General features: G+C 38.3%; 1 protein-coding gene across 4 annotated transcripts in view; it reads left to right on the top strand.

The window, feature by feature from the left end:
* Window positions 1-25,307, top strand: part of CDKAL1 (CDKAL1 threonylcarbamoyladenosine tRNA methylthiotransferase) — a 638,543-nt gene that overhangs the window by 578,187 nt on the left and 35,049 nt on the right. For all 4 annotated transcript variants that reach the window (XM_090271743.1, XM_090271744.1, XM_090271742.1 and 1 more), the window contains 2 exons: window positions 19,793-19,876; window positions 22,772-22,936. In XM_090271743.1, the coding sequence (XP_090127869.1) occupies window positions 19,793-19,876; window positions 22,772-22,936 (249 nt within the window). The remainder of the gene's footprint in view (window positions 1-19,792; window positions 19,877-22,771; window positions 22,937-25,307) is intronic.

The raw sequence follows: 25,307 nt of genomic DNA, 5'->3' as shown, positions 1-25,307 counted from the left end.
GAAAGCTTCAATTTATATGATTTTTTTCTACCCTCTTTTCATTAACTACTAAAAGTGAATACACGAGGATAGTAGGTGTTTTGAACAAAACCAGAGCACTTGATTTACAAAATGAAAGACTTGATTTAAAGAGTGTGATATGATCTTCGACCTTGCCAGGTAGTAGTTAAGATTTTCAAATGATTTTTTTTCCCCTGTAGCAAGGAGATACATTGTCTCAAAAATGACCCTTGGGTCTATTCCAACATTTGTTCTATGCGAAAATTGAAGAATTATCATTTATAGATATATTTGATGATATTCCAAAAAGATAATCAGAGTAAATACAGAGTAATAGTTAATTTTTTATTAATTTTTTTCTCAGAGCCTAACAACATAACCAGAAATGTGAATAAACCAATGTGAAAAGTAAAAATTTTTTAATGTATGCTGTAGTATTTTAGCTGATATTTTATGTTTCTTTAATTCTAAGGTAGTTAGATATGTGCTTTTCCTGTTTTATAGATGGTGAACGTGAGTAGCTTGTCCAAATAAAAGTCAGACTCTCTCATGAACTCAGCCTGTTTTATCATCCCTTGATACTTTGGTCTATCAACCAGATAAGAAAGTAGCAGCCAGAGTGGCAAGCATAGGGCAGCAGAGAGGATGAGAAATAGAGATTCAAGGGACAATCACACAGTACCCAAGGCCATGGCAGTGTATGGGGAAGAGTAAGATGAGAGAGAAAAGGAAACAGTCATGAAATTACATTTTGTATCATCATTCTAAACAATATGACAGGGGTTATATATATGAGGACCTTTTATAAGATAAAATTCTTGCAGAAAGCCAGTGCCTATTTTTTCCTCTGTCAATCCTTGACCAGTTATGTTGTAATTCCACTGAAGGTGGAGAAAACATGAATGTGCCGTTAATATGATGTTCCCTGCATAATTCTGAACTAAAATAATGAAGAGGAAGCCATATTTTTAGCTTATTTTTAAAATTGATTTTAGAAAGAGACAGGAAAGGAGTAGGAGAGAGAGAAACATCAATCCATTTTTACACTTATACATTCATTTATTGGTTGATTCCTGTATGTGCTCCGACTGGGGATCGAACCCACAACCTTGGTGTAGCAGGACAGTGCTGCAACCACCTGAGCAACCTGTGCAGGACCATATTTTTTAGCTTTTTAAAAAACTTGGTTTTAATGTTAATTTTAACTTGTATAGAAGTCTTTTCAATTGGGAGGAAGAAGAGATCACATTGTGAAAGATAATCATGTTAAGAAGTCTTTATGAAAGGAACTACAGTATTCCTTCACTTATCGCGGGTATTATATGCTAGACCCCCCGCGAAGTAGGAACCTTACATTTATTCTACACTCTTAAACCTACATAACTTTAACAACATATGTATACAGTGCCACAAAATCCCACAATATAGCGAAAAATCCGCGATAAATAATTAAATATAATATTTTTAAAAATCCTGCGATACAGTGAGGCCGCGATAAGTGAATCGTGATATAGAGAGGGACTACTGTAATCTGATTGAAAATGGTACCAAAAAGAAAGTTTCCAGAGAATAACTTAATTACTTGTCCAATCACTGGATCTTTTGAGTTCTGACAGTAATAATATCACCAACAACCTATTTTTATGTAGCAATTGTCAGTTTCTTAAGAAATGGCACCTGTTCTCATTTGTTGAGTGAACTGGCTGTCCTTGCATCTAACTGAGATCCAAGAGGACTTACCCCAAGCCCAGGAGAGCTCAAAGCCTCACCTCCACCCGGCACAGGTTCCATATTCTTTCTACAGCACTGTGGTTGCTCACCAGCAGCACACACAGCTCAGGGAGTGATGTGATTCCAGCATGCCGCATTTTTCTTATTTTTTTTCTAACTAAACAACATATCAACTCTTAAAAGTGTGACAGGAATACTGTTGCAATTAGTTTTGCAAGTTTAGAAACTCTTATTTGCCAGTATCCCTGTTATCTTTTAACCCAGGAGTGAGCAAGGGATAGACTCATTAGAAGGGAAGTAATTTCTCTGCTGTTGGTGTAGCACTGCTTGTCTTCCTTCACCTCTTTTCAGGATGAGAAAAGGCTGCAATACCTTTGCAAACAAGGTCTGGGATTTTCAAAGAGGTGAGGGAGGTTCAGGTTGCCCACATGGAATGGGGTGGTGATGATGGGGAAAGGGATGGGAGGGAGAGGAGAGAGAAGTGAGGAGTGAGGATGAACGGGGCAGGGCCATAATACAAACACTGCTTGCAATAGGCTTATCAAACTAGTTGCCCTGAATCAGCAATTCATTGCCATGCATTTGCTTGTTAATAGTCAGATGTTTTCTTCACTTATCAGCTTATTAGTCTGGGGCCTTATTTAACCTCAAGACTAATACTCAACAAATCATGCACTGAGGATGTGAAGATGCTTAGTTAGGGGCAAGTAGTTCCTCACTGGCACCTCCCCTGTGTTTTCTAGGAAATGCTTGGGTTGGGGAATGTATTTTAATATACTTAGCATAAAATTAATTTAATACTTTTTACCTTCTGTCTTTCTGGCAAGTTCAATAATTTGGAAGCAATCATTTATTCATAATAGTATATCATTGTATTTGTTTAAAAACAAATACAATTTTTGTGACCGAATACTTTAAGCTATTAATATCAAATTCATAAGACAACATTTTAAATTTGCTACACAAGTCTCTATGTATATTTCAAGTAATAGATTTGTGTCACTCTGAATTTTAGGATTTTTTTTTTATATGAAATCACTCAGCTTTGCCATTGTAACTATATGATTTCATCTAAGAGTACCTCCTTGGGTCTTGGTTTCCTTATCTGTGGAGTGAGGATACGTCAGTACCTGCCCCTTAGGGTATTTGGTGAAGAAATAAAATAATCCGTTTTATCACAGGAATAAAAGTAGTGTAAGGGCCAGTACCAGTACTCATAGCCACGTGGTTAATAAAAGTAATTAGTAGAATCAAATTTTCTCCATCTGTTGCTTAAACTTTTGTGAACCCTTTCCACCTACCTACCCATCCCCACCATTATTTTAAACAGTAAATTTTGTGATCTTTAAGTTTTATATCACTTGCCAGTCCTTGTGATACCATTATTGGTGGAAAATGAGTTCCTGTGGTATCGCAAGAAAAAGAATTTCCTGAGATCCGCATGGGAAGATGGAGTTCCATGGTGAATTTTACTGATGATGTAAAATTAAGGGGACTCCCCTCCTGACTTTCCAATATCTCATCTCCGTCCATCCTGCCATGGAAAAAGTCTGATCTTGTCTTCAGTAGGGCCAGGATGAAGGCCACTGCCCAGGGTTTCTGTTTCATGTTAAAGTACAGTTTAGTCCAGCATCCAGCTAGTTTAGTGAGTGTTTCTAGCTGCAGTCCGTAGCTGTGCTGCGGTGTTCAGGCTCCCTCCTGGAGCCTGTGTGTAGAGTATGAAGAAAGGGTGCGCAAGTACACTGGGGAGTGCTGGTATGAGAGAGAGACAGACAGAGGAGAGACAGAGAGAGTTTCTCTGTTCTTCTGGGATTATGCTACCTTGGGCTTGGGACAGATCAGGTGCTTTTTCAAAATGGCCAATCGATTTTCTAGGTTTTTGCAGGTTCTGGGTGGGTCCACACCCTCTAGTTAGAGTGACAGGTCTCTATGGTCCAGCACTTCCTCATGTGCCCGCCCTCCCCCCCCCCCAACTATCTGGTACTGAACTGGGAAGGGAGGAGTGTTAATACCCTTGGCTGAGCAATGCTATGACTCCCTGGGGTATAAAGCTGTAGCTTCCTGTTGAAGCAAACAAGCTTATTATGCTCCTCAGTTTCTTAAGCTCAATATCTAGTTCTCTTTGTTCCCCTTTTCTTATTAATTATTAGTTAATATGCCCACGGTAACAATACCAAAGAATATATCAACTGGAATATACCAATAGCTTGGAAAAGTTGGCTATTTACAAGCCCAGAAGTTTTTAGAAGCAAGCAGAAGTTAGCCATCTGTTCCCAGTTGTAATTATATAATCTTTTACTAATTTCTAGAAAACCTCAACCAATCTGAAATAGCTGGTAAGGAAACTGGATTAGCATTTTGGATTTTAAACTTCTTTCCAAGTAATTTTTGCCTAGTTGTGAATGGTCTGTGGGTCTATCAATTTTGCTTTATGAATTTTTATTCAATATGTATGTTCCTGTAAAGGGAACAAGTACATTTTTGAAGACCCTCCTGTGGTTTTGTCTTCTGACTGTGATTTTGTAAGCAACCACATAGCACACATCTGACTTTTTTTTCCCCAAAATCTCCTCATTTCTGAAAGTCCAGTGCATCTTCATATTGATGAAGTCAGGTTAGAAATCCAATCACAAAAAGATTATGCTGATTTTTAAGACAGTTTTCTTAGTCTGCATTTTGACATTAGCAGTTCTGCATTTGATATGTTGTCACCTAACACAAATCAGAGAATTTCTAGGTGACTATTTTGAGAAAATATTTTAATTCTTTTCTTTCTTTCTCTATTGATTAGTGAATGATGATCCTCTTCCATTTCTCATCTTTTTCTGCTTTACTATGTTGTGTGGTTATTACACTGCTTATTTTCTTTTAGGAGCTTGTTTTATGCTTTATACCAGACACAAAATAAGTAGCAGAGGTAGTACATCATTGTATGTTACAGAAAACACTAGGCTGGGAAGTGTGGCACCTGAGAGCTATGTCTAATTCACAAAGGAGCCTTGAGCCAGTTACTTAAGTTTTCTGTGTTCTTCATCTATGACTTGGAAACAACAAAAGTATATGTGAAGGTGAAAAATAAGGGACTATTATCAACATCCCTCACTTGAGTGGCACATTTGTTACCATTAATGAACCTACATTGACACTTCAGTGGGGCGGGAGGCTGGGTATGTTTAGGGGCAGGGAGATATATGGGAAATCTCTGCACCCTCCTCTCAGTTTTGTTGTGAACTTAAAACTGCTCTAAAAAATAAAGGCTTTGATAAAAACAAGTAAACAAATTACTATGTGAAGTAAGATTATTACAGCTGCTATTTGTTATGAAGGTGATAACAAAAAAAATGCTTTTCTTCTAAAGAAATTATAAGTTTAAATTCTTAAGAATACCCTCACTGATGATTTTATTCCTATTTGGCAATTTTTCAAAAACTATCAATGCATGATAATATAACTACCAAAATACAACTATATACTTGTTAAATGAGCTGGTTCTTTCATTCATTTATTCAACAAATATTTATTGAAAACCTACTATGAGACAGGTATGGTGTTTGGCACTAGGGATATAGCCACAAGTAAAAGAAATGAAATCTCTCACCTCATAGAATTTAAAATCTTGTGAGTTTTCATCTAGGTTATTTCCCTTAAAATATTTTAAGGTATCAGCATGCTCAAGGTCGACAGGATATTTTGCCCTGCTATGGTACCAGGCTCTGACACTGTCCTCTGTACTTTTAGTAACAGAGAATTGTTGTTTATTGTGATTCTGATATGTTAATGAAGAGGGGTTCCTTTACAAATAACTGTTTAATCTGTAATTAAAATCTGAAAGCTCTCTTAAAAATAACAGTTGAAATGCATATTCACCGGCCTGCCTTATTGAATATGGAATTGCAAAGCGTTAAGAAAGGCCTGTCCTATTTATCGCTTCTAGTGACTCTGTCACCCTGGTCCCGCTGTGAGTCCTTGATGGTCTTCTGTCACCCATCCCATCCCTATGCCTCTAAAAGCAGCACTGTTCTTGGGTCTGTGCGTGCCTCAGTATAAAATCAAAATCTGTAGGGTTTTTCTAATCATATGTAAGCAAATTAAAAAATAAAATAAACATAACTGTTATTACCATATCCTCATTAAGATGATGGACCCATGACCATATCTTAATGCTTGCTTAGCAATCTGAAATTCATGTATGCAAAAGAAATTGTTCTTATCCTTTTGAAAAAAGAGTGATAAATATTTATACACCCTTAACTCTTTCACACAGGCATAGGATCATATTTTAGGAATGACAAGAGCTGTTCAGGGTTTTTTTTCCAGCATGATTCATCTTTCCAATAGCTACTGAGAAAATGAATTGTAGCTTTATCAATATTGGCAATTTTCCTCCTTTCTCCCCATTAAATATGCTTTGTCGTACTTCTCTGAACTCTTTTGAGTCATGGCTTTGAAGAGTGAGCACAAGACTTATCTTCTTTTGAGGCAAAATTCCTCAAAGGGACAGCAGCTGGCCCGGCAGGACTGCTGAGTGTGCTCCCTAAAGCACAGCCACATTCTTCACGCGGCCGTCCGCTTTGCCTTCTTAGCTGTTTAGAAACGGTCTAGTCTCCACACATATCCGTACAGTGTTGTTTTCTAAAACTTGTTCCTGTTCTGAAGCAGTAATTGGATAGAGCCCCTAGACAGTTTTCTACTTAAAATTAAATTTTCTCCTGTTTCTTAAATCAAGATACCCAGTAGTAATGTTGAAGTCATGAGTGTGATTCCACTCACAGAGCTATCTTCTGGTAGGAAAGGAAGACGCATGGAGTTTTGAAATGTCCTCCTGGCAGCAGTAGTGCTCGCAGCTGTGTTAACCAGTAGTAGTCAAGCTTTTCCAGCACTTACACTGGCTCCCAAAAGCTGGGTTATAATCTGAAGACAACTCAAGATTCAGGTGTGGTCATTATTTTAATTATTTCTTTCAGACAGGTAAACTCAATCACTGAAATGTTGCTTCTGTGCATTCTTTCATTCATCCTTGCCTTCGGCAACCATAGTTAATCCCAGACTGTATGTCAGCTCTGGAAGTGAAAGGCAGGAACAGCGGGGATGAGACCAGTGACAGGCTGTCAGGGCCTGCCCCTGGCCCTGTCCTGGGGACACCCCAGCCCCTGCCAGCAGGACCTCCCTTCCCTCGGGGGCCCTGATGTGCACTGCAGGCCACCGTGCTGGTCCTGCCTCCCGATGCAGCTCTTAATGTAGAAACAGGATATGTGAGTCCAAAATGGCCTTAAGGGTTATTGATTTCAAAATACCCTGCTTTTTTAGGTGAGGAAACTGGGGCCGCAAAGTGAAATGATTTGCTCAGAGTCAAACAGCCGGTTAGTTAGTGGCAGATGCAGAACTACAGGCTTCTTGACTGACTGACTAATGCTCTTCCAGCTCTTCTCTCCCTTAAGGCTGAGGCCCTGCCTTGAAAGGGAGGGAGACTGCACCAATGTACCCAGAAACCCGTAGGTAAGACATAAGGCCACAGACTGAAAGATCTCTCACTGACTGGGGATTTAAAACAGAATTACTGCACTTTAAAATATAAAGCAGTGTGGAATTTATATTAATGTGTTACACTGGGATACTACTTTTGGTAAAACTTTAGGGAGGAAGTAGGCAAGAAGTAAAAAATTACAGTGTGATCAGTCAAACATGAGAAAGTCAGTAAGACAGAGGATTTTTTTAAAAATTCTCTCTACTTGTAGGATGGAAGGCATAAGAAACCTGCTGGTTTTTGAATGCTGAGTAGGTCAGCACATAGAGAAGGGCATTTTAGGATTTGGGTGATGTGCCAAGTTTTATTTTAACTGTGTACTACCACATGCAGAGTATGTATAGCATTAAAATGTCTCACACCAGGCCTCCAGTCTATAATGTTAAAGACTTGAATAGTCTCGAGGTCTCTAAGTTCCTGCAATGCAGTAACTTTACAGCAGTTTGGAAAATCCACTTACTAAAGAGGTTCAGTAGGTTTTCCCAGCTACTCAGTGAGTTGGCTCATTTCTGCTATTTAGTCTCAGTAACAATTGCAGAGGTTCCTGTCTACATCTGTGATAAACAGATTGTCCTAGAGCAGTTTGCAGACATGGCAGTGTTCAGGTTTAAGTAGACTATGTAATATTGTGTTTGGCAGAGGAAGCCTTAAAAAAGAAATCAAAGCAGGGCCCTGGCCGAGTGCTCAGTGGGTTCAAACATCATCTCAGTACACCAAGTTTGCCGGTTCTATCCCCAGTCAGGGCATACAAGAAATCTATTTTTTTTTTAAATGTTTTTAATCAAAGCAGTCCTCATAACTAGATTCCTTTTGAAAGTGATCAAAAAATATCACTCAGAATTGGAAATTGTTTGAATTAAATAACTCGGTTCATTTCTCTCCTCTTCCCACTTAGTCCTTCCCCCAAAGTAGATTGGTATGAAAAAGTGCATAGGATTACTTGAAGCCTGCATCTTTGTTTAGTAATCACCCTGGAATGTATTTTTATTCTTGGTTTAAGTCGACTCTTATTCTTGACTTAAATTTATACAAAAACTACCCACGTGCTTACCTGCAACCTCAATTTTATTTTATTGAGTTTCATGTTTTCTCAGTTGTCTGTCATCAAAAGGAAACAGGGAGAGGGAATAGGTCAGGATCAAACTACTCCCATGAAACAGCATGATGTGTGGTGCGCGCGCGTGCGCGTGCATGCTCACAGCTCATTGCTGGTCGCAGTAAAATTTGGTAGAATTTTAATTTAGCTTCATTAACTCTGAGACTGAAGTAATATTAAAGGGGAAAAACAATAGGTGAAGAGAAGAAAATAGGTCACTTTTCTTTAAGTAAAGACATTGTAGGGGGAACTAGTGTTCATCTGTGCAGGTCATCATTACCATTTCTCAAAATTATGTACCTACAGACTGCATAGCGGGACTTGTGTGTGCTAGAAGACGCTGCATTTTCACAGCAGGAGAGGAAATCTGGATAAAGCATTGAGGTGCAGGTGCACAGTAATACAAGTGGGCTCTTTAGCCTGCAGCCTGAATGCCAGGCCAATAAAGCAGAAGCTCTCAAGCTGAGCTCCCAGGGTCTCCCAGAGCTAAGCCAAGAAGTGTGGGGGTGGGGTGGGGGAGCAGAAGAGAATAATTGTTATTCAGTCTTCTTTAATGAGATGTATTGCCCACTGCTGAAAGACTGTGGCAGTGTTTTTGTTATGCTAATTAGACACCATTAGAGCTTGGCTGCCTTTGATTTCAGCTTAATCCTTTCTGCTTCCTCAGCCTCAATTCTGACTGGCAAATGGTTGAAAGATGGCGGTGTGTACTGCACGTGTTATTTATTGCTCACATCTATGATGAGTTCTTTGGTAACAGGGTTGAATACCAAAGATTTATCTTACCAAAGGCAGTACGTATTTTGGACATTCCTTTAGGGCTTTTGAAAAAATGGATTTGATAATGATCGACTTTTGCCTTTTTCATCCATACGCCATTGTTTTTTATATGGTTGTTTTTGTAGCTACACAAAATGGGAAATGACAGATTGGAAAATGCATATGTACTCTCCTTGGATGCCCGGATTTCCCTAAAAATAACAAACAAGTTGATCATGGTTTAGCTTTTGGAGCGGCCGTGGTCAACCAGAAAGTTGGAAGCAATAATTTTAAGATCAAAAAAAAAACAAAAAACAAGTTTAGCAATTCAAAGTTCCTGTCTTTACAATTTATAGATATGTATGCATTCTTTCTTAAAATTAAAGTGTTACATTTACATGATTACTGCAATTAAGAGTGTTCAGGATGAGTTAAAAAATATTTTTTAAATGACAAATATGGTTCTTTCTAAATAGTGAAATGGGGGATTTCTGTTAAATCCTTAAAAACTAGATAGTAATGTTTCAGAGCAGCCCTCTCCAATAGAAATATAGTGTGAACCACAGATACTTATATAAATTTTCTGGTAACTGCACTAAAAATGTTTTTTTTTAAAAAGAGGTGAAATTAATTTTAATAATGTATTTAACTCAATGTATCAAAAATATTTCAACATGTAATCAATATAAAATTAATAGTTTGCACTCTGTATTCATGTTAAGTTTTTGAAATCTGGCGTGTGTTTGTACGGGAGTGTATTTTACAGCACATCTCAATTGAGATTTGCCACATTTTAAGTTCTCAAGAGTCACGTGTCATTGCCACTGTCCAGGATGGTGCAGGCTTAGAGTCAATGAAGAATTCACTTACCTAAAAACAAATGTCAGGATAAAATCCATGTTTAGTCTGTGGATAAATATTGCAATCTGTATGTTTGACCACATCACTTAATCTCTAACAGGCCTTAGTCTTCTCCTCTGTAAAATGGAGAGTTTGAACTAAATGATCTATTAATTATTCCACCCATGCCAGCTCTGAATTCATGATTCCAAAAATTCACATTTAGAGGCGAGGTGAGCTGCAACTTATGCATCTTCTCCTATAATTCAATATTTGAAAAGGAGCCTTCTTTCACCGCATACCGCACCCACACATTTTTTCTTCCAAGTGTCTGAATCTCTCTTTGAATTCTTCTGTGTCTTCCACTGTTTGGTCGTGGAAGAGACTGCAGTTCCCCGGGTCTCAGCAGTCATCGCTCAGTGCTTTTGGAATGGGGGCTTTTGAGCAAAGGCATGAGGGGAATTAGCAAGGAATTACTTATATTACTAGATTACGTGAACACTAAATCTCTAAAACTCGGTTGTCTTTCTCTTTGTAATCTGGTTCATTTATTGTTTCCTCAGTGAGACAAAAATTGTAAAGACACTTTCCAAGAAGGCAGTCTTGTTGAGTAGTTCTGAGCCGTAGGTGTGGTCGCCTTTGTGAGAAGCCCATCAAAGAAGATTGGCCCAGACTTTTTGAGTCATGACTGATGGAGACCAGTAAGAAAAAGATCAGGAAGGTGGAAGTGATGGAGATAGTTGGGTTGTCTTTCTCTTACTGGGATGGACACGTGGTTAGAAAAAATATTAGCCAGTGATTGAAGAAAACAGCACCCAGGCTGTTGTCAGAAGAAATGTCGTAGTCTGGCTTGATTCAACAGAACCACCTTGGGTCTGGTCTTTGTATCTCATATCATTGCTTTGAGAAGGACTTTAAAAAGCCAAATTATTTTTGTTTTCCTACATGTCTACATTATTTCTGAAATATGAGGAAGGAATAATAGGGCCACTAAGATATTCATGGCAATTAATAAATACATATAGATTAAATACTTAAAGGGACATTCTTTCCCTTTTGGATGTTTTTAATTGCATTAATAAGTAAAGCTGAGGAATGTGTTTTCTTTTAACACTATCTTTTTTAATCTAATAGAATGTATTTTATGTCATAGTTTAAAAGTCATACAAATCCAGCCTCTGTGACAATAAACTGTCCAACATTTTCTCTCAATCATCCTTACCTACACCAATAAACTGATGGCAAGCATTTTGAATACAATGGACTATGATTCTCATTACTTGTTTTTTATGCTATCATCATTTTGACACACATTCCTGTGTCAAGGCCCTGTTTCATTATTGAATGGCACTATGGAGTAAGGATGATATTAAATTTTAATGTTATTGCTATTATTACTGTTGACTGTTTTTAGCATAAGTATGCCTGGTTCTTTAATTCCCGCTTTTGCAGGGCCAGAAAGCAGAAGTGTACATAAACAGTCAGGAAAATTACTGTATACCCTGGAGACCCAGCATTGCATGCTCTGCCCGTTGTGAATGATGGATCAAAATGGAAAGGTTATCATTTTCATTAGCTAGGAAAGAACAAGACCATACTTTTCTCCAAGTGTAATTACAGTGGTTCACTGGCAACATTACACTGCAGTAATTAGTCTAAAGGTGTATGTGAGGGCAGGCTTTTGCACAGACACTAGAAATATTATTTCAGAGTTTAAGGTCACAGCCTTGTGTTTAACATGTTCCAGGCAGCTTTGGAGGGAAAATAAAAAAGCTAATTTGACTGGAAGTAAAGAAAGACATTTGACATTTCCCAGAGTCATGCATTCAGAAACCAGCCAGGTAGAGAAATTGTTTTTTATTATCTATAATTTTTTTTAAAAACATAGCTGCAGAAGTAGCATGTCAGAATATTTTGCAGGATAAACAGAGGTAGAATTCAAAGGTTTTTAGGAACTTGATATAAATGATTATGAGAGATTTGATATGTGTGTTTTAATCTCCATTTTTTTCCTCAGGTAATTAGACAGAAACATTAATTGCTAGAAACTTTTCATGGGCAGCAAAATAATTTCTTTACCTTCTTGTAAGTGTTTCCAGGAAATAAGTATTTCTCTTAACACTGGTCCTCAAATATATCTGTCCTTTGTAAGTTGTTTTGATACTCTGAGAAATTACATTGAAATATTGAACTCTAACCTAAACTAATCCTTGAGAGAAGAAATTGAATTGAAATTGTTTTCTAAAGCCACTTCTCAGCCTTTTCTGCTTAAGGAAAACAAACATGAGGAAAAAAACAAAGAAGTAAAAAGAAAATTAACTTGATGTAAAGTTTATATTTAAAGTCATATATGAATTTAAAAGAAACTTTTTTCTTCTTCTGATCCAAGGAGTATTTATACCAGTAATATTTCTTACTGGACTAAAAGTGAAGGCCCAGGTACTCTAAATGTCTTTGTTTAATTTTGGTATTGTCTGCATGTCTTGAAGCAATTCTTTTTAGTTTCTCTCTTTGAATCTTTATATAGCCATGTAGAATATTGTCTGTTTTAGGAAAAATAAAGAAATAGATTGTGCTTGAATGAGCATTCATTCAGCAACCAGATTCTGTTGAAAACCACTGCTTTTTTAAATGCAAGTGTGTTTTTGTGTATGTGTTATCTGGCCATATGGTTAGAACTGATGTTTCTCACAACTTAAGGCACTTGGGAAATTTTAAGCATAGATGTGACACAAATAACACAGCTTAGCTGATTATGTAACAGTACTGAAAAATCTACCCACAAATGGAATGTAAAAAACATTGCTTTTTGTTTGTCCCAGATGTTTCTCTACTCAAGGAAAATTCATGCACTGCAGAATTAGATCCGTGACGTTGTTTTCTATGGCTAGCAGTTCGGTAGGAGGCCTCCAGGGGCGGCAGCGCTTCCAAGACTTCCTCCTCTTCTCTGCCACTGCGCAACTCACCGCAACGGGCAGGAACTCAGTTTCCTGTCTGTGATATCAGATTGCTAAACCCCCTTCAGGTTTTTACCTTCTTTGTCCAGTTAGGGGCATAGTGTCTTTATGTTCTGCCTGCGTGGTTCCAAAACAAAAACGCATACGAGCTTTTCTCCTGTTTTCTTCAGCAAGGCCTGGGAAGCTATGCTGCCCTCCTTCCACAGCCAGGCCAGGCCCCAGGGACTCTACCAGGTGGCGGGATTCTGCACCTGTCCTCACTCCAGTGACCCGATCTGTGAGATGCAGGGATGGTTTTACAAGACTATTTTTATCATTCACTTTACATAAAACGTCTTTTTAAAAGTCAGGTTAAAATGGCCTAATTATTTTCTCCACTGACTTCGGGTGAATGAATTACAGCGTATGCCTATCTTGTTAAAGTAGGTGCCAGGACCGAAAGCCACTTTCAAAAGTCCTGACAAATGTCCTGAGGGTCGAACTTTGTCAATGGAAACTTGAGTTTCCCATAGAAATGATATAGCAGGGAGTTGAATTCCCACCCCAAGTTCTTAAACTCTAAACTGTTGTAGAAACTAAATAAGCATTGTATTTAATCAACTATAAGTTATATAGCTATATAGCAAATTAAAAGGAAAAGGGACATCTTCCTTAGGATTATTTAAAGAACAAAAACAAAAACAAACAAACAAAAAAAAAAAACAGCCCCTGTGGGAAGATTTTGACAGGCTTCTTTAGGTTCAGGTCACTCCATAGCTTTTTAAGAGACTTTGTAAATGTTTCTTGATGGGTATTAAAGATTACCTTGTTACTTGAAGTGTGACAAAAAAGTGATGGTAATTTGCAGAGGGCTCCAAGCATACATTTACTGTAAGAAACAAGCGCCTGGATTTAGAGTGCATATTTCCTTTACCTGAAACCCTGTGCGCATAGCAGTTCCTAACCTACAGTTCTACCATGAATGATGACTTAGAATTTTGGAACTGAAACATTCTTTAAATATTATAATCCTACCTCAGCTTTACTCTCCTCCCCCCACTCCTTGTCACTTCTAACAAGACTGGTGAGGAATGTGAAGGCCCAAAATGTAGTCAAACCTCTTTTTATCTTAAAGATAACCTACCCAAACTCTGAGTCCTCCCACCCTCCTGTTCAATTCAAATATGTGGCATTGGATGTTATTGAGTAACGCTTCCTCTCTCCCAGGGTTCTGCTAGAACTATACATTTCTGCTTCTGACCATCCCTTCTCAATCCTCATCACTTTCCCCTTTCTTCCCCCTTTTTGTTTGTATATTGTGTTGTGTGTTCACCGCCCCAAGTCAGGTCTCCTTCCATTACCGTTTATCCCCCACTATACCCTCTTCTGCCTCCCCAACCCTCTTTCCCTCTGATAATCACCATGACATTGTCTGTGCCTATGAGCCATTTTTGTTTTTGTTTTACTTAATCCCTTTTTCACCCAGCCTCACAACATCTCTGCCCTATGACAGTTGTCGGGGTTTTTCTGTATCTATGAGTCTGTTTCTGTTTGTTCATTAGGTTCCACGTATGAGTGAAATCATATGGTATTTGTCTTTCTCTGTCTGGCTTATTTCACTTAGCACAGTGTTCTCCAGGTCCATCCATGCTGTTGCAAAGGGTAAGATTTTCTTCTTTTTTTACAGCCGAGTAGTATTCCATTGTGTAAATGTACCACAGCTTTTTTATCCACTCATCAACTGATCAACACTTGGGCTACTTCCAAATCTTGACTATTAAAAAAATACTGCAGTGAACATGCTTATATTCTTATATTCTTTTGAATTAGTGTTTCCAATTTCTTTGGATATATTCACAGAAATGTAATTGCTGGGTCATAAGGCAGTTCCATATATAATTTTGGGGGGGGTAACTCCAAACTGCTTTTTATAGTGAATGCATCAGTCTGCATTCTAAGCAACCGGCACTAGGGTTCCCTTTTCTCCACATCTTCACCAATACCTGTTTGTTGATTTATTGATCATAGCTATTCTGGCAGGTGTGAGGTGATATCTCGCTGGCTTTAGTTTGCATCTTTCTGATGAGTGGTGACATTGAGCATCTTTTCATATGTCTATTGGCAAACTGTATGTCTTCTTAAGAGAAGTGTCTGTTCGGGTCCTTTCCCCATTTTTTTTTTTAATTGGATTGTTTGGAGGGTTTTTGGTATTAAGTTTTATAAATTCTTTATAAATTTTGGATATTAACCTCTTGTTCAGATGTATCATTGGCAAATATGTTCACCCATCTAGCAGATTATCTTTTCATTTTGTTGATGGTTTCCCATGCTATGCCAAAACTTTTTAATTTGTTGTAGATCCATTTGTTTACTTTTTTTCTTTTGTTTCCCTTGCCTGGGGAGATATATCAGAAAAAAATATTGCTATGGGAAATGTCCGAGATTTTGCTGTCTGTGTTTTCTTCTAGGATTTGTGTGGTTTAGAGTCTAACTTAAGAGTCTTTAATACATTTTGAGTTTATTCTTGTGTATGGTGTAGAAAGTTGTTTAGTTTGATTTTTTTGTATGTATTCGTCCAATTTTTCCAACACCATTTATTGAATAGACTTATCTTTACCCCATTGCATCTTTTTCTTCCATTGTCAAATAATTGAACATAAAGGGCTGGGTTGATTTCTGGGCTCTCTATTCTCATTCATTGATCTATGCTGGTACCATGCCATTTTGATTACTATGGCTATCAGGTAGCATGATTCCTCCAACTTTATTCTTTTTAAGATTGCTGTGGCTATTTGGGGTCTTTGAGGTTCCACATAAATTTTTGGAATATTTGTTCTAGTTCTGTGAAATATGCCATTGGTATCTTGATAGGAATTGCATTGAATCTATAGATTGCTTTAGGTATTATAGACATTTTAATGATGTTAATTCCTCCTATCCATAAAAATGATATATGCTTTCACTTATTTGTATCTTCCGTTTCTTTTTTCAGTGTCTTGTAATTTTCTGTGTACAGGTATTTTACATCGTAGGTTAAATTTATTCCTAGGTATTTTTTTAAAGCAATTATGAATAGGTTTATTTTCTTAGTTTCCTTTTCTGATAGTTCATTATTGGTGTGTAAAATTGCAACTGATTTCTGGATATTTATTTTGTATCATGGTACTTACTGAATTTATTAATCAATTCTAGTAGTTTTTGGTGGAATCTTTAGGTTTCTCTGTATACAGTGTCATGTCATCTACAAATAATGACAGTTTTACTTCCTTTTTTTAAATTTGAATGCCTTTTATTTCTTCTTCTTGTCCAATTGCTGTGGCTAGGACTTCCAGTACTATGTTGAATAAATGGTAAAAGCAGACATTCCTATCTTGTTCCCAATTTTGGGGGAAATTCTTATAGTTTTTGCCCATTAAGTTTGATGCTGGCTGTGGGTTTGTCATATGGCCTTTATTACATTGAGGCATGTTCCCTCTTCCCCTTCCTGTCCTTGAGTGTTCTGGTTATCTTGAAGCCAACTTCTAGACCATTCTTTGGGTTTGTCATTCCACTTTTATCTTAATCATCTCTGCTGAACAGCCAGAGTGTGCTATTAGTAACAAAGTTATCAAAAACCATTATTTCTGACCTCATACATCTGCAGGAATTTGTCCAATTTTGAAACTAAACAAGGAATCTTTTTGTTATCTTCTTCTGTGAAGGGCTTATCTTATACCAGTGACATAACCTTGCATTCCTGTCAGTGGGTGCAGTTGTTAGGGAAGGTTCTGTTGGTGAGGAGGCCTTGCAAGCTGACTCAGCTTCTCAGAGGAGTATCAGAAGAATGGCAGATGAGACACGGCTCATCTCCATCATGACTAGAAGACTGGCTGATCTGATCACTTCCAGTGGGTTATTTCTCTCATTAGCATTATACATATCTGGGTGGTTGTTGTCTGAGGGCATACATGGCCTTGTCTTTTTTTCTGCAATTGCCCTGCCTTTTTTCTCTTAGATTGGGATTCCTTGCTCAATAGCAGAGACATTAGTAGGCAAATCTTTTTCTTTTTTTTTCCTTTTTCTTCACAGTATTCCCTCATTTATCGTGGGTATTACATTCTAGACCCTGCCCTCCCCGTGAAAGGTGAAAATCTGCGAAATAGGAACCTTACGTTTATTTTAGTATTTATATATGTTTTAAGGCTTTATAAACCCTTCCCACACATTTATAAACCATTCCCAGTCCCTTATTAACCTTTCCCACTCCCTTATTAACCTTTTCCACACTTTTATAAACACTACTTATGTTCTTAAACATATTCTACACTCTTAAACCTACATAACTTTAACATCATACGTATACAGTACTGCAAAATCCTGCAATATAGCAAAAAATCCGCGATAAATAATTAAATATAATATTTTTTTAAATCTCGCAATACAGTGAGGCCGTGATAAGTAAACCGCGATATAGAGAGGGACTGCTGTATTGTTTTTCTATTACAGTTGTCCCACTTTTTCCCCCATTGCTCCTCCCTTCATGGTAGGCAAATCTTGATGAGTAACCTAAATCTTGTTATATGCAGGTCTTTAACCACACTGGGTTAGCTTGTGGGGTTAAGGAGAAAACATTTGGAAAGTATAGGGGGAGGCAACTAATTAAAAAAAAAAAATGATGTGAAGTTTATTATACATGTCCGTGGCCTATAAGCTTACTTATTGTCGCCTAGGCAAAGTTGCATCTTTCTAATTTCTACCTGAATTCCCCCTTCCTTAACATTATTGTTGTCCTTAAGGCTATTTGAATAGCTGATTCTCTTAAAGGTTGTATTTTTTTTTGTTTTGTTTTGTTTTGTTTTGTTTTTTTGTTTTTTTGGCACAGCGAGCAGGGTAAAGGTTGTATTTTATATTCACCTCATAACGTAATTCTTTAAAAAGTATTGAAGAAAGCATTTCTTACTTTTTGTTGGGGTTTTTCTAGGTGCTGGGAATAGATTATAGCAGCTTTTGGTCAAGACTTTAGCTTTTTTATGTTCATTCTTGCCCAGTATCTCTGAGGAATTTTAAGAGCCTCACCAACGAGATAAAACATCCATGGCTGAGAGGACCAAAGGGTGACTGAAGAGTTGTTTGCCACTATAAAATACTGCACATAGCAGTTTTCCTGCATCCCTTTGGCAAGTAAGAGTTAAATACTCACCTACAAATAGTTATCTGATGGTGAATGGAAAGCCCCTACCCTCTATTGTATAAACATAGCAAGTCTTTCTAGCTCCGTGCTAATATGTTATCTTTATTATCTCAAGATAAACTAGAGCAAAATGATGACTACCACTGTCCACATTAACAAGAGGAAAGAAGCAGCATATGGTTTCAGTGTCTCTGCTACCTCATATTATTGTTAGATTAGTTTTCTGAAAACTTAATGTTAGATGGAGTGCAATTGCAGATTTCCTTAAGAACCATCAACAGATACTTATCCTAAGTTAGAAGCAACTCATACTGTGAAATGTATGCAAACATTCTAAGGTTTGTTGCAGAAAAATATACTTCTGTGAAACCCAGTATTTGTCAGTCTTTTTTAGTGAACGAAGCTCAAAGTAGAAGTTGGGGGACCTTTCTTTTGTTGCTACTTGATTTTTAAAAGAAATTAATGTTTCAGGAACTATTACTAGTTTTCAGAGAGTGAAATAAGTCTTCAATAAGTATCATCCTAGAAACCATACAACCTTTGGCTAAGGGGGCTACATTTTTAATGAGATAGTAAAAAAAAAAAAAAAGGTAAACTCTTGTATTTAGGTATTGGCATTATATGTTGAAGAGGGTTTGGGTTTTGCTTTGTTTTTTCTTAATTGTTAGGTGGTCTCCTCAGTGCAGCTGTGTTTATGTTTCCTAAATGGGAATTGCCTGAACATAGTGGCAAGTCCCTACATATGAGACTAGGGATTGCTTTTTAAAAATCTTCCTGCCAACGTGCTTTAACATGGAAGGTTATATTTACCGAGTAGCAATGGCAAAAATAATTCTGGGCACAGTCATTTAATACAACTGGTTTGCTACATCAGACATTTTGACAACCTTGTAAAAATAAGTAATTGATACTTTAAATGTTACATTTCACAGTGGAATAAACTTGGAAATGGTAGGATATTTTAGAATAGTCATTTCTTTAACCCATGTTTTATCTGATTTAACTTCTTGGTTATTAAAAATGCATGCTTAGATCATAAATATAAATAAATGTAGATTAATCCTGTAGAGAATTAGCAGTCCCATATTTTTGCTGTATTTCTCTTTAAAAATATGAATATGGGGTCATGGCTGCAACATAGAAGAGATAATTGCCTGTGCCAGAGGAAACGTATATAATAGGTAAATAGCTGTGTGAATTAATCAGTAATTTCAGAGTAGTGTGCAGCATATGAAATGTTTAGGTACAAGGACTTAATGACTAGTTTTTTTGGAAGCATTTTCTTTAGTTTTACATCCCTCATAATTCAAATTAATGTTTATTACTACTCCTTCATACTGCCAAAATACTTTCGTAAATTTGGATTAGAAGCAGCTTGTTCTGGCTTGTTTTGCAACTTTGTTTAAGAAACAAAGTGATATTTAGAAGATTTTTGTATGTCTTAGAAGCTGTAATTATCTTCTGTTGAAGAAGGAAATAAGATAAAGTTTTGTTTCATAGTTATGTAAGAAAATTAGATTTCATACTATGCTCATTTTATACTACCATATAGTTAATAATGTCTTTCAGGAAATTTGAATCCATGATTTTTGTATTAGCTGTTAAGTAACTAGCAATGTAGTCTATTTTAAATTCAGAAGGAGACTACTTACTTGTCCAGAATTATTTGGGCTGGCATTTATTTTGAATTATCAAGTGTTTGCCCTTATCATTCCTTTTTTCTCTCCTCTTCCCAGATCGGTGAAAGACAACGCGTGTTAGTAACAGAAGAATCTTTTGATTCCAAGTTTTATGTTGCACACAATAGATTCTATGAGCAGGTAAGAGATATGAGATACTTTTGTGTTCTTAAGTTTTCTCCAAAGTGAGAAGGACTTCTGAAAGTAAATCATTTTAAGCAGAAGGAACTTGAAAGAGCAGAGGGTTGTAGAATCCTGGAGCACGGCTATTTTAGAGCATGCAGCCAGCCAGGCTAACACAGGGCTTATCTTTGTGGCTTAGTCTACAAAACATTCTCTGTAAAGGAATTACATGTGTTTTAGTCCTCATTAGCCTCTGACAGGGCCAGCCTTAGGCTTTGGGGAGTTGAGCGCAGGCAGTTACCCCTGCCAGAATTCCCACAGCCTGGCAGGGCCCAGGGGAAAGTCCCGTCCAAAGACAGGAAGGATGTCTGCATGGGCGACATCAGTGTGCGAGGGCAGGGATTTCCTCTTACTGTCCTGGCACTCAGACAGGTTTATTGGTTGGTTGTTTGGTTTTTTGTTTAGTTTCAGTTTTTGTTTTTTTTTTTTTTTTTAACTCCCACTTGATAAAATGCTGGGAGCAAAGAGAGAAGAGTCTCTGTTCCTTGGATTCAACTCAAATTTTGTGGACACCTCTGGGGAGTGTAAGGGTCAAACCAACTTTACTCTGAGAATTGTCTTGGAGGCCAACCCGAAGGCCATCCTTCCCTGCCCATTTAGCATTAGGCTAGCCTGCCTTACCCCACCAGGAGCCAGGCTTCTGTTTCAGCATTTTGGACCCTACCTCCCCAGGTGGTAAAAACTCAGAAGTGAATGAAGAAGACAGCGTGCCTCCTTCTGGGGCATTGGGATGTTACGGTGGGGTGTGCCCTCGTAGGTGGGGGGCTCTCGTGGGGACAGGGATTTCATGGGTCATTCCAGGATTATTAACTTTTAAAATCAAATCGGTTTTCCTTCCTTTTGGTTCCTTTCTCATTAAATGAGAAGTGAAATGTTTTTCTATGGGTCACGGCTGGAATTAGAGCTTTGGAAGGCTCTTAAGACCGGTGTGGGCAAGTCAGGTAAGGGATGGTCAGGAGCAGTGGACTGTGCATGTGAGAAAGCAGGGAAGCAGTAACTGAAGAGGTCTCCACGTGGAACGATCTCATTCTGGGCGCTGGGTTCCCAGGAGAGGTAGCGGAAGCTTTTCAAGACCCAGACTAAACAAGCCCTGCTCAGTACCCAGCGGAGAGGAAGGATTTCCAGCACTCCATGTTTGAGCCGAATCTCTTCCCCATTTTCCATCTCATTAATTGACTCCAGAGAGCCGTTTTTCTATTCAGGCCAACTTTCTGCTCAGCCCTGGGGAGGAGCTTGATTGTATTTTTGTTGCCTCTTCCCTCTCCTTTCTCTTGCCATCTGGGTTTTTGCCTCAGCAGGGAACTTTTTTCCCCTTCATTTTAAAGGCAATGGCATGCCTCATTAGCTGTTTCCTCCAATTTAAAGCAGTCGGGCTTTTTCCAATTATTAAAACCGGAGGGGGAAAAACACTGAGCCCTTCATTCAGATCAAGGCAGCAGATCAAGGCGAATTATTTTCCCCCAGAATAGTACCAAATCTCCCAGGGATAGTTTACTCTAGAGATTTTCTTGTTGTATAAAAACTGATTTAAAAGGGCTTTCATATTCTGATACTAAAGCTCTTTCAGTTCAGTTGCTTGCCATGAGTAATTCACCACCCAGGTGACCTTCTTCCTATACTTTGATGAAGCAGTGTACTTGGTGGTCATAAAAAATCAAACTCAGAAAGACCAAGATCCAATCTGGCCTCTCAGAGAAACTGGCTGTGGAACTTCTGGCTCTCATCTGACTTTTGTCTCTACAACTAAGTATCAAAGATTTCATACGAATTATTTTTCTAATAAGATGAGTTCCAGAAGTAAAGATTGTATCAAGATATCAAAGTATTGCTGGATTAGAATTAGTCTATTTATTTTGGATCCTAACTTTAAAAGATTGGCAAGTAGCTACAGTATTAAAATAAAAGTGTGAGGGAAACATAATGCATACAGACTACCTGTGAGTCCCAAAGCAGGGGAAACATTTGCTCAAGGTAAACAAGTACTTTTTTCCGAAATCTCCAGTGGAAAGAGACCATCTGACAGTTTCCTGTGAACCAGCCAAAGTACCCTTCAGAGTAGCTGATTCTACATGGAGGAAGAACTAGCAAATGCCTGCATTTTATAACAGATCGAACTAATTGAATGGCTGCCATTAGTTAAGTGAGCCATTTACCTCCAAACACCCATGTATGGGTTATTGAAAAGGTTGCTTTTAAATGTTGTTTCTCTTCCCCCAAAACACATGCTCATACACACACGCGCGCACACACACACACATACATACATATATACATGCAAACATGCAGGCCTCTATTTGAAGTGTGTGCTCAAACCAGTACTCTGACAGCTAACTTGGAAGGTATCAAAAGTCTGAGGCTTTCATCAGTGTTGTCTCGTTTTCTTCACTGCATGGGACAGCCAAGAGCAGAATATCAAAGGCCTGTCCAAAAGCCACCGGCTGGCTGCTGGGGGATTTCCCAGGTCTGCCTTCCACATGCCTCAGGACAGTGGGCGTCCTGCAATGAAAGAGCCTGCCACCCCACCCCCAGTGTCTTCCCTTCCTGCTAGCTCCCCAGGTCCTGGAGCAGCTGGAAGATAGAGTCCACTTGGGATGGGATCCCAGAATAGAAAAAAAACATTAGTTGACAGCTGAGGAATTCTCAATAAAGTATGGACTTAGTTAATGGTAATACACCAATAATGGTTAATTGTGACACGTCTCTCATACTAATGTAAAATGTTTTCATAGGGAAACTGAGTGTGGGGTACACAGGAAGTCTGCTTTCTTTGCAGTAATTCTATAAATTTAAAGCTGTTCTAAAATTTAAAGTTTATTTTAAAAAATTAACCCTTTGAAAAAAATTTTTTTTAAGGTTTTAGTGCCAAAGAACTCCACATTCATGGGCAAAATGGTCGAAGTGGACATTTATGAATCAGGAAAGCATTTTATGAAAGGGCAGCCGGTATCAGACGCCAAAGTATACACACCATCCATCAGCAAACCATTAGCAAAAGGAGAAGTCTCAGGTTTAACAGAGGTGAGTAAGAGATGCCTTCCCTCTCCCTGCTAGTGAAAGAGCAGCTGTAGGTGCACAATGATTCCAGACCATGTTTCTGTTATCATTTATAGGACCCTTTTTATGTATGCATGAGGCTTTAATCTTTTCTGACAGATAGAAATCTGAATGAGAAAGATGCATTCTCACTGATGCCTTTAGCTTTTTTCCCCTCTGCCCGTAAAGCGCATAAGCTCTTTCTGCTTCTAGCCTAGAAGCAGAAGGCAAAAGCCATTATTTTCAGGTGAAAGATTTAACACCAAAGACAGTCTGACCCAGTATGCTTCTGTGTCAGTAGATCCTGAATGGAAGGGAGTAAGGGAAGAAATATTTTCTTGCTTTACAAAGCTGTTTTATAATATAGTAAAAACCTACCGTTTAACAGGCGCAAAGCACGTCAGTAAATGTGCTTATGGTGCGCGTCACTAGGGCAGCGGTTTTCATCCTTGCTCATCTCATGGCACACAGAAACTAATTACTAACATTCTGTGGCACACCAAAAAATATATTTTATGCCTGCCTAACAAAAAGATAAGTACAATTTTGATTCATTCACACTGTATCACTATTGTTGGGTTGGCTGTTGACATTTTTTTAATTTGACAATCTAAGGGAAAAGAGGTCAGTGCCCCTAACTAAATAGTCAGGTATCGCATGTTTTAAAAATTCTTGCAGCACAACAGTTGAAAATAGCTGCTCCAGGGTGTTAGCTGAATATCTTCTTTAGTCATGTGGAGTGAAAATTAAACATTTTTTTCTTTCTATAAAACAGTAACCTGACCCCTATTTTCTACCTTGGTAAATATGGCTGTTTGCCAGGCTCTCCCTTACATTTCATTGAGCTACAGTTGTAAAAGCTGATGGAGTGTGAAATGAAAATGTGTATCACATTTCTAAGCATCATTTGATGTCCTTTCTCTAACACAATTGTTAAGCACTCCAAGAAGAGTACTACATAGCAATGACTTAACATACGGAAAAAGAGATAAGTGGTATTTATCTGGCCATATAATCCCAAAATTGTTTTAATATATATATTATCTTTTCCCCCAAAATAAATTGCAAGGGCATGTTAATTAAACTTCGGGAGTAGCGACAAAGAGGGCGCTATTATCTGTATCGTCACTGACTGTGTGATACACTGTGGTGTCCAAGCACAAGCGACCCCTCTCATGGGCTTGACAAGTGCATGCGAGGCATCTGTGTGCATGGCCATCTGACTGATAATGGAATGACAGAGACCAGCCTTTGTCCAGACCCTGCCAAGTGTGTCATCCTGCTCAGCCAGGAGTGAACTCTAAAACTCGATAAGCATGACCATCAATGTTTGCTGTTATTTAAAAAAGAGACCGTACTTGGGGGGTTGGGAGGCCTGGCCAAGAGGGGACAGTGTAACTCAGCATTTAAATGATGCTGCTAGCAATGTGGCTTTTCCTTCAGACATTTTTAAAGGAAGTTGACTTATTTTTGTTTTTCTACACAGTGTGTTTTACAAGCTTGATTTTTAAATTGACACAATAAAAAGGATCACAACAAATGGTGGTAGTGGGCAAACTATTATTTCAAAGACCTGCCTGACTGAATTCCTTCATGTGCACCTCGTAAAAAGGATGGTGTTTTAAAACATCATCATTAGTGATACATAAATCAGAAAAAGTAGTAGCCTTTTATTAGTTTCTTAGCTATAGTGTTACTTTCTAGAAGAGCAGCCCCATTTACATGGCATGGGGCAGCCTTTTCTATTCTGCTCTTCCTCCCTCTGGCCTATGAGAAGGTGAGGTCATCTCTGCGACCACAGCCCTCCTCTGAGCTGGGATGGCCCAAAAGTCCAAGGTGAGATGCGGTTGGGGGTCAGGCGGCTGCTGGCCCGCCTGGGCCTCTAGAAATAGTCTTAGAGAGTACAAAGTCAGGAGTATTGAGTCGGGTGTCTACATTAAGGGAAGCATCAGGTGACTCAGTTATCACCATTTGTGACTTCATATAAATTAATCAGCATAGCTTTACGCGTCGTTATTTGTCAGCTTTAAGGATATGCCAAACTCAGGGTCGAAAAACCTTCTTTAATGAATTTGTCCTGATGTTAAAATGTTTTGGCTGCTGATACAAATTAAAGTAAATTAAGCAAGAAGAGAATCGCTTCCATTTTTACAAGATTTAGAAGTAGATGGTAGAGGTCATGTCCCAGATGCGTTGGGCTCTTTGAACGCTGATCGAGGTGCTGGCACTCTGGGGTGAAAACCATCAGCTGAACTCTGTGGGTGAAGCCCGGTCTCGGGGTGAGAGAGGCCTGGGTTTACATCGAGACTTGCCAGTTTGTCCTAGGCACGCAATTCCTGAACTTTAGTCTGTTTAA

This window comes from Furipterus horrens, unplaced genomic scaffold, assembly GCF_987537825.1.
Source record: "Furipterus horrens unplaced genomic scaffold, mFurHor1.1.pri manual_scaffold_3, whole genome shotgun sequence".
Lineage (NCBI taxonomy): Eukaryota > Metazoa > Chordata > Mammalia > Chiroptera > Furipteridae > Furipterus > Furipterus horrens.
The sequence above is the reverse complement of the archived record's forward strand: the minus strand, read 5'-3'. Positions and strand labels throughout refer to the sequence as shown.